At 44.5% G+C, this 10,003-nt stretch overlaps 1 protein-coding gene across 2 annotated transcripts; it reads right to left on the bottom strand.

Moving 5' to 3' along the window:
- Window positions 1–800: 800 nt before the first annotated feature.
- On the bottom strand, window positions 801–3,765 carry LOC125720185 (CD40 ligand-like). 2 transcript variants are annotated; one of them, XM_048995365.1, is made up of 5 exons: window positions 3,303–3,765; window positions 2,716–2,802; window positions 2,517–2,538; window positions 1,930–2,016; window positions 801–1,834 (listed from the first exon to the last, which is right to left on the bottom strand). In XM_048995365.1, exons 1-5 carry the CDS (start codon window positions 3,645–3,647, stop codon window positions 1,191–1,193), a joined length of 1,185 nt encoding a protein of 394 aa, XP_048851322.1. In that variant the 5' UTR covers window positions 3,648–3,765; the 3' UTR covers window positions 801–1,190. The 2 variants fall into 2 exon arrangements, with proteins under 2 accessions (XP_048851322.1, XP_048851323.1); XM_048995366.1 differs by having other exon boundaries at window positions 801–1,677; window positions 3,303–3,759.
- Between the last annotated feature and the right edge of the window lie 6,238 nt (window positions 3,766–10,003).

Below are 10,003 nucleotides of genomic sequence, written 5' to 3' on the forward strand. Positions count from 1 at the left end.
CACATTTTTTTTTGTATTTTTAATATTTTCATATATACCAATAAAATTAAAACGTTGCATTTAATTGTACACAAAATTACATTTCTTAATATAAATACATTCATGTAACACTCATCCTTTTAATTATTCCCTAGTTTATAAATATTGACCACATTCACTGATACATACAAGCATCATCAAAAATCAGCAATAAATTAAGCAATAGACAAACAGAGGACCGAACCTGTGAACAGAAAAGCTTCTTTCGAAATGGATCTTTTAACAGTTTATCCTGATTTTTTTCCTAGGCAGTGGGCTAGAGTTCATGTGGTTTGTACTCATATTTTGGGGGAGGGGGGGGGCACGCTTTATGTCCAGCCCAGAGTTAATCTGCATACAATATTATCTCAGGGCCTTGATACTGACTGCACTCATGTGTAGTAAATACAGCTTCAAAATTTGCTTTAAAAAGTGCTTATAAAATGTGCTGGAAATGCTCGCTCTACTCACGCGTTACCCTGACAACACGACAGTCAGGTTGCAAATGAAATTAAGTTTAAAAAGAGCCACGTGCTGTATTTCTTCAAGACTGTGATGGACTGAAGTGTCCTGTGGACCTATCGAAATTCCTAAAGGGCACAGAGGTGCCTCTTCGCTGCCATCCCTTGTTTGAAGGCACTGCAAAAGGCCAGAACTGAAAGCTATTTCTGTCGACAGTGACCTTGGCATTATCCCCGGCTCCATCTTAACAGGACCCGTCCTGTAAATGTCATGCAGTACTATGGGCAGCCTCGTCGCCCCCCCACCCCCCCCCCCTCCCCCTTCCCCGGACGGCCCCCCTGACGTAGTCATAATTTTTGAAAGACGATATAACTTCTAGCTTAGGTGTTCCAGCTTCTTCTGTACAGTACATTCACTGGAAGGTGTGGTGACAAGAAACAAGAGGCAACATGAATCAATACACACCAGCTCAAGTCTTAAAGATAAAATCTGATCTGTAGTGCTATGACTTAAATACAAAAGTAAACTCCACTATGGGTCAGTGTACATATGTGACCCATCACCACGAAATGAGTCTTATGGGTGTATTTTTTACCAGTGCGACTTAAGACTCATTCCGTGGTGATGGGTCACATTTCTTTTTTGCTTCCTGCATCTCTACTTTAAAGGGATGCATCCAGACCTAGTAACTGGTGTTCTACAGGTCTTATCTAACAACTCTGGATTTTTTTGGGCCATCTTCCGGAGCAAAGCTTCAGATCGCGTGTCTGATTAGTATCATCCATGGAGCTGAGCGGAATCAGTGATTTCAGACCCGTTAAGGCATCCGTAGTAGCTGGAATAATCCGAACGCGGTGGCAGTCCCGTCGAAATGAACGAGGTCCTTGTCTGTGACGTTGACGGAAACCTTCTGTCCTTTCTCCAGTTTGAAAACCCCTCCTTGGAAAGATGTACACTGTTCCACACTGCTCTTGTAGCAAAAGGCTTTCATCAGGAGACTCCCTTCTTCCTTGCCAGAAGAACCACTCCAGCTCATTACCGTCTGGACCAAGGGAGTTTTGGGGTGTGTTTTTGAGAAAGTAACTTGTGAGTAGATGTAGTAGTATCCAGACTGGCCGATCTGCAGCATGCCACGTCCATACAGGTGGACGACGTCCCTCACAATGGATTCCTTCTGGTCCCATTGCAGCTCTTTCACTGTTGGCAAAGAACATTGCGAAAGGCATGAGTGGAACACTGCTCTTAGAAGCAGGAATGACAACTGACCGGTAAATTTCCCAGCAGCAGTGACTGTGAGAAGATGCCCCGTCTTCCCGGACTCTACAGGATTCACGTGTGACTTCCTTCTCAACATCTGTCAGAGATGATAATTTCCCTCGCGTTTTAGCCATGAACCGTGAGCTGAGAGATTCCGCGTTATCGGCGCTGAGGATGAACGGACTCACTCACATGCTGATAGCGGAGAGGGCTTCTCAACCTTCATGTGGGCCGCGGCTCCGGATGCACTAAGCTGGCCATCACTGGAGTGAGCTTCCCCTGAAGTGACAAGCAGAGTCAGGCCAACAGGTCAGGGCAGAGGTCAGGGCAGCGGTCAGGGCACACAGACTCGTACCGCAGCATGACAGTTACAGAACCACGGGACGTGACTATCAGTAAAGACAGATAAATGGGCTATTATATATATTAATACACACACACATATGCACGTTTGTAATCATATCTTTGCAGGAACCAATCACTCATTTCTATGGGCAAAACCGTAATCCCAACAACCTTAACCATAAGCAACCAAACAAAATACAAGACTTTTGGCATTTTTAGGCTTTTGATTGCAGTCACACATTTTTAAAAAATTGAGTTTCCTCTTCTGGGGACCAGAAATGGTTCTAACAAGATCAAAATAAGGCGTTTAATCACATTGTGGGGACATTTGGTAATATATACATAACCCCCAGGCACACACATTATACAATAATTTTATAAAGAGAATATAATAATTTATTTGTCATTCTTATAGAGATTCATTAAATACATACCTTCTCCTTCACTCTGTGAAATCTTAAAAGAAAAACAAAAAATATATTAGTAATTTAGACACAAACATTAAGTGTGTTTTATATTTAAAGCCCTGATTATTTTCCTCAATGTATAATGTATAACAGTGATTTGGTTTGCCAGTGACTGTAGTGTGGCAGTGTGTGGATGGGGGCTGCAGTGCTTTGGACTCAATCTGACCTTCAGACAATCCAGCACTGACTGATGTCCCAAGCTGCCTTTGCCACAATCCTGCAGCATCTTCATCGCTGCGGCCTCTTCTCGCATCTGGCAACGAAGGCAAGGAAACGTCACACCGCTTCACATCACGAAAAATGCTGATGCAGGCTCCATATCGATATCGTTAACCTATAATGTGCATCTGCTTCATTTAGCTACAGGTCAAGCGTGTTCATCTGATTACCATCTGATAGATCATCGATGATTACAGAGCCTCTAGATCGTAACGCCAACCTTAAGTTCCGAGAGCCAGTAAAACTTTCACGGTCCCTTACTTCATACCTCCAACAAACCAAATTTTCTAAATCAAAAAAGTAAAATTGTCCACGTAGTCTAAAACATTCTCGATGTGTCTTTTAACGATGCAGGATGCACATTAGATTCGCTTCTCCTGACAACCAGCAACTGTTGACACATAGATGATAATCGAGCAATAAATGTTTTATGTTTGTATAACTATTTGCAGTCTCGAGAACAAATTATTACGTATATCTGATTTACACAGTCTGTAATTCAGACAGAACCCGGGACCCACACCGTCTGCTTACATCTCCTGCTCTGTTGTTGCTCCAGAACAAGTAGAAAAACATTCCTGAAGTCACCAAAAACTGGAGAAAGATGAGAATGTAGAGGCCCTTGACTTGGCCCTTGGAGTCCGCTGCCCCCGGCTGAGGCTGCTGGCGGCTCCCCCGTGGAGGCACGGGTGGAGGCACGGGTGGAGGCGGCGGCAGGCTGTTGTTGTACGTGTTGATCATGATGGTGGAGAAAAGCGTAGATGTGGCAGGCTCGGTGCGCCGTACGCCTCTGAAGGTCTCCCTCGTCTCGCTGCTGAGTATGAACGCAGATGCACTTCCTTTGTCATCTGCATTTGTCTCCTCTCCACCTGACGTCATTTTCACCCATTGACTGGGTGTAGACGGTCTTTCCTTGGGTTCTTTCCATATATCATCGACAGTTAAAAGCTAAAATGAGATCTCAGCACATTTGCTCCAAAAGCCATCAGAGTACCTTGGTTACTGAAATACATTCAGAAACCATCTTTACAGACATGCCGCTGCCATTTTCATAGGTCTGCTTGGTTGACATTACTTAATTTATGCAAATTACTTATTTATTTACAAAACTACTTTTGTTAGAGTCAACTTTACAGAAGACAGGAGTCACAGTCATGGAGTACTCAACTGGTTGGTTGAAACAAAACGTAGGTCTGGATTTGTACTTTCTGGACCTGAACTAAGACATAAGCGATCGCCTGGGGTGCCATTAGATTAGGGGGCACAAAAGAGATATAAAAAAAAATGAATGGAAGGAAGACTTCTGGGATGCATTCTACTATTAATACGGTTCTTATGAAACTGACACGTGCAAGATAGGTAACAGCAAGATACCCTGTAGTATGTGCATAATATACATGAACTGCGATCAACAGAATCTCACCTAGGACACCAGGACACCCAAGGCTGGCCTGTGAACACAGCACCCTTACATTTCATCATGTTCACAAAAATAGGCTGCAGCTGCTCATACAGTCTAACAGTGAACAGGCAACGTTTTCAATGTTCTGTTAAATCAAAGAGAAAATATACATGAATAATCAGGTCTGGCATCTGGCCCTTTATAACACATCAAAACTTGGAGAATAAGACCGATCTATGGGGCCAAACCCATAATTATACTGTGCGACTACATTCCTTATCTGTGTCACGTGATATAAGAATAGTTAGTTAGCATGTTGTCAATGACGCCCCTGCCATAAGCTAAATTATAGGTGAATAAATGTCTGAACATGAAATCTGTGGTTGGATGCTAATACTGAGGGTGGTGTAATTAACTCATACAGTTCAGGTAGCAAATTAGTTACTTTTATCTGTATCTGACGAAAAATGTTTTGCCTACTGTACAAAACAGAAAAAAAATCGAATATAGCTATAGAATATAGAATATAGTTTGTTTGTTTATTTATTTATTAATGGATCCACAGAGGTCATCAAATCAAAGCGATCTGCGGTTAATTCTTGGAATTGTCAGGGAACAATGCATTTTCTAAGCATGGTTGCATAAAGCAAATGCTTTAAAATTTAGCGATATATGCATTTTAAAAATTGCGTGACGTAAATGCAAAAGGCATCGAAAATTAAGCTAACGGGAACGATCGCGGAATATAACTGGGTCAGGAATTCGTGAGAATTTCGCCGTTAGCGTCACACCTGCCCACGCCTTTCACGCAGAAGTCCGAAAGCACTGCGTGGGTCGAAAAGCTGTCCAGTCCTGCGTCACCCTACTAGAAAGGTGGTGTGTATGGGATGGATGGATGGATGGATGGATGGACATCGTACATGTTCAAGATCAGGCTTTTGCTTCCATAAGCGTGTCAGCAGTCAAAATGCTTCAACATTTTCCAGCTGGAAAACTTAGCCCACAGAGAAGCACGAATGACATGCAAGTTCCTTTGATTCTTCAACCTGGGATCGAAATCTAAGCATATAAGTACCTTTGTTTCCTTAGAAAGTGTCTTTGTAATTCCTCGAGGGGAACTATTACTCTTAGGAAAGCCTTGTGAACTTCGACACGAAGCGCTCATATTCTGTTTTTAAGAAATCGCCGACTTGTAGTCTTCTCTTCTCTTTCTTGGTCTTTTTGAAAGTCCACTTCTTTTGGGAGAATGTATGACTCCGCTTCCTTGCATGTTAGCGTTTTGATGTGAAACCACTGCTAGTTAACACTTTTGTAGAAATGGTACATTTATTATAACTAGTTAGGTCGTCAGTAAACAGCGCCTCTCATTCTTGGTTTTCACTACCACCTACTGACTTGATCTACGAATTCACATGAGGGAAGTAATTATTTGAAGACCACACTGTGGTTATGTTTAGTTAGTGGGCTGGTTGTGGTATGACACAAAAAAAACTGTAACTGCTTGCAGGTGTGATGCTTCTGAGTAATAGCTGGCGTTTTAAATATTAAACCCAGCTATCAATGTCAGAAGTCTAAACATCCATGTGTGTACCACTACCAGAAACACTGTAGTTCTGCGTGCTGTCCAGTGCATTCCAGTGAGAATATTATTACTGAAACTAATATTAGAATTTCACATATATCGTTTTCAAAATATATTTATGGTTTACTGCCAGATCCCGAATTAAGTCGAACCTACATTTCATCTGATGTGCATGTAAATATGTAAAAACAAAGGTTAATTCGGTTCATCCCTAATGTTACCAGATTGTTTTGTAGATCCATGCGTATGAAAGTGTAGGAAATAACATCTCAGAAATGACCTCAGGTGAGTTTCCCGAAGCATTAACGCTACGTCGTTCTTAAGTTCTGCGTTAAAAGATTAGGAATGACGTACCGTTAAGGCTTCGGGAAACTCACCCCTGATCTCTGGACTGCTCCTCTGGTATAAATAATTATTTCAGTCTTAAATAAACGTTGTGTTTTGCTTTGACAGAAATTACAATGAAAACAGTGCGTGCTGTAGAACTTCTGTTGAGGCTCCCCTCTTCTTCTCGGAGTAACAGGGGTGCAGTCTCGGTATCATGGTAATCTGGTGCGATGTTACCAACCATGGCGCATGGCAATTAGGAAGGAAGAGCTATTGAAGAATGGTGACTTCAGCGCTATTACGTCCACATCAGCACCACAGCCTGTGAATCTCCACAAGCTTCTCACACTGCTACCAAAGCCGATTCTGCCTGTACTAGAAATTCAACTAACTGCACAATTAATTGAAAATACCATTTACTTTTCTAGAGGACAGGCTTCAATATGCAATAAGAACAAAAGTACCACCTGCTGGAAATACTTGGTACTGCAATGAACACACCTGCTTCTCAAAAGCACAGCAAGGCCAACCGACACAGTAATGCATCATTTAATTTGTACTGTTCCTCATACTGTACGTTGCAAAACGCTGTCTGTGAAATAAACCAAGTTTCATCATATTACAGTGAAATATTGTGCCTGGGAGAGTCTCTCAGTCATGCACAGATAAAATCTCTTTCACTGAAAGGGAGCCTGTGGATAGCATAGGAGACAGCAGGAGCAATAGGGCTACCTAATGGGGGGGGGGGGGGTGTGCAGGGTGGGCTGTGAGGGGCCACCTTCCGGCTGTATGGATGGACTGAGTCTCAGCCGTACACCTCAGGAAGGCCACAGAACAACTGTAAACCTGGCATTGCATCTGCACTTTCCATGCAAGATTCGCTGCAGGGTGTGTCAAATAAAAAATGTCATGAGTCATGCTATGGGTGGTATTGGCGTTTAACCCTAATGGTACTTCAGGTACTCTGTAGTGCATAATTGTGTGTGTGTGTGTGTGTGTGTGTGGCACAACCTCATGGCCTGTGTAGCCTTGGAGAGACGTCTGGCTGCCCTAGGACCTTTGCGTCAGCCATGTGCTGCATTGTTCCATTGTACTAGTTTACACCTGATATTGTTATTACTGGTACTACCTTCTGAGAAAAGTCTCCCCAGTATTCAAACTGTAATCCTGTAATAGGCCTGATGTTCAGAATCAGAATTCATTTTACTGCCCAGGTTCACCCTCATGGGCTAGTAATTCTACCTCTTCTAAGCTCCACCGGGAGAATACGAAAGCACTTCCAGGCCAGCCGAGAGGGGTAATCTCTGGGGTCTGCCCTGGGGTCTCCTCCCGGTTGGACATGCCTGAAACACCTCCCCAAGGAGCCGTCCAGGAGGCATCCTACATAGATGTCCGACCCACCTCAGCTGGCTCTTTTCAAGGCAAAGGAGCAATAGCTGTGCTTTGAGCGCCTCCTGATGTCTGAGTTCCTCACCCTTTCTCTAAGGTTGAGCCCAGACACCCTGCAAACGAAGCTCATTTCTGCCGATTGTATCTGCTATCTTCGACCATTATTCAGAGCTTGTGACCAGAGGTGAGGATAGGAACATGGATGGAAATGTAAATCGATAGCTTCACCTTTTAATTCAGCTCCTCTTCACCACGACAGACCAGCACAACATCTGCATAGCTGCTAATGCTGCATCAATCTGCCAGTCGATCTCCAACTCCATTCTTCCCAGACTTGTGAACAAGACCCCCAGATAACTGAACTCCTCCACTTAAGGCACTGGGTCTTCCTCAACTTTAAAGGCGCAGTCCACCCTTTACCAGTTGACTATCATGGCCTCAGACTTGGAAGTGCTGATCCTCATCCCAGGCAATTCAGATTCAGCTGCACACTGGCCTACTGCACAGTGAAGGTCACTGCACAAAGGAGGTCACATCAACTGCAAAAAGCAAAGGTGCAATCCAGAGGTCACCAGACTGGACTCCCTCCACCCCTAAGTTGTGCCTAGAAATTTTACCGTAAATGAACATAAAACAGAAGCAGTGACAAAGGGTAGCCCTGGTGGAGTCTAACACTTAGAACGAGTCAGATTTACTGGTGGCACTGTCAACAGAGCCCTCACTCCAGTTACACAGAAATCTGATAGCTCACGGCAGTAGTGCTGGCACAGCATATGCCCGAAACACCTCCCAAGGGACCCCCAGATGGACTCAGTTAAATGCCATCTCTAAGTCCACAAAATAGATGTATAACTCCCCAGTATCCTTATGAGGGTGAAGAGCTGTACACTCTGTTACAGTGCACTGCTGCACCCACCATACAACAAAGCGCACATTCTGTTACAGTGCACTGCTGCACCCACCATACAACAAAGCGCACATTCTGTTACAGTGCACTGCTGCACCCACCATACAACAAAGCGCACACTCTGTTACAGTGCACTGCTGCACCCACCATACAACAAAGCGCACATTCTGTTACAGTGCACTGCTGCACCCACCATACAACAAAGCGCACACTCTGTTACAGTGCACTGCTGCACCCACCATACAACAAAGCGCACATTCTGTTACAGTGAACTGCTTCACCCAGCATACAACAAAGCGCACACTCTGTTACAGTGCACTGCTGCACCCACCATACAACAAAGCGCACATTCTGTTACAGTGAACTGCTTCACCCAGCATACAACAAAGCGCACACTCTGTTACAGTGCACTGTTGTACCCACTATACAACAAAGCGCACACTCTGTTACAGTGCACTGCTGTACCCAGCATACAACAAAGCGCACACTCTGTTACAGTGCACTGCTGCATCCACCATACAACAAAGCGCACACTCTGTTACAGTGCACTGCTGCACCCACCATACAACAAAGCGCACATTCTGTTACAGTGCACTGCTGCACCCACCATACAACAAAGCGCACACTCTGTTACAGTGCACTGCTGCACCCACCATACAACAAAGCGCACATTCTGTTACAGTGAACTGCTTCACCCAGCATACAACAAAGCGCACACTCTGTTACAGTGCACTGCTGCACCCACCATACAACAAAGCGCACATTCTGTTACAGTGAACTGCTTCACCCAGCATACAACAAAGCGCACACTCTGTTACAGTGCACTGTTGTACCCACTATACAACAAAGCGCACACTCTGTTACAGTGCACTGCTGTACCCAGCATACAACAAAGCGCACACTCTGTTACAGTGCACTGCTGCATCCACCATACAACAAAGCGCACACTCTGTTACAGTGCACTGCTGCATCCACCATACAACAAAGCGCACACTCTGTTACAGTGCACTGCTGTACCCAGCATACAACAAAGCGCACACTCTGTTACAGTGCACTGCTGCATCCACCATACAACAAAGCGCACACTCTGTTACAGTGCACTGCTGCATCCACCATACAACAAAGCGCACACTCTGTTACAGTGCACTGCTGCATCCACCATACAACAAAGCGCACACTCTGTTACAGTGCACTGCTGCACCCACCATACAACAAAGCGCACATTCTGTTACAGTGCACTGCTGCATCCACCATACAACAAAGCGCACACTCTGTTACAGTGCACTGCTGCATCCACCATACAACAAAGCGCACACTCTGTTACAGTGCACTGCTGCACCTACCATACAACAAAGCGCACACTCTGTTACAGTGCACTGTTGTACCCACTATACAACAAAGCGCACACTCTGTTACAGTGCACTGCTGTACCCAGCATACAACAAAGCGCACACTCTGTTACAGTGCACTGCTGCATCCACCATACAACAAAGCGCACACTCTGTTACAGTGCACTGCTGCATCCACCATACAACAAAGCGCACACTCTGTTACAGTGCACTGCTGTACCCAGCATACAACAAAGCGCACACTCTGTTACAGTGCACTGCTGCACCTACCATACAACA

This window comes from Brienomyrus brachyistius, chromosome 24, assembly GCF_023856365.1.
Source record: "Brienomyrus brachyistius isolate T26 chromosome 24, BBRACH_0.4, whole genome shotgun sequence".
In the NCBI taxonomy this organism is placed as follows: Eukaryota; Metazoa; Chordata; class Actinopteri; order Osteoglossiformes; family Mormyridae; genus Brienomyrus; species Brienomyrus brachyistius.

Coding starts and splice junctions, on each gene's coding strand:
- LOC125720185 (XM_048995365.1), bottom strand. CDS start 3,647: ATGACGTCAGGTGGAGAGGAGACAAATGCAGATGACAAAGGAAGTGCA. Junction 2,539..2,715: donor CAGTGCTGGATTGTCTGAAG/GTCAGATTGAGT, acceptor TTTTCTTTTAAG/ATTTCACAGAGTGAAGGAGA. Junction 1,835..1,929: donor GCCCTCTCCGCTATCAGCAT/GTGAGTGAGTCC, acceptor CATCTCTGACAG/ATGTTGAGAAGGAAGTCACA.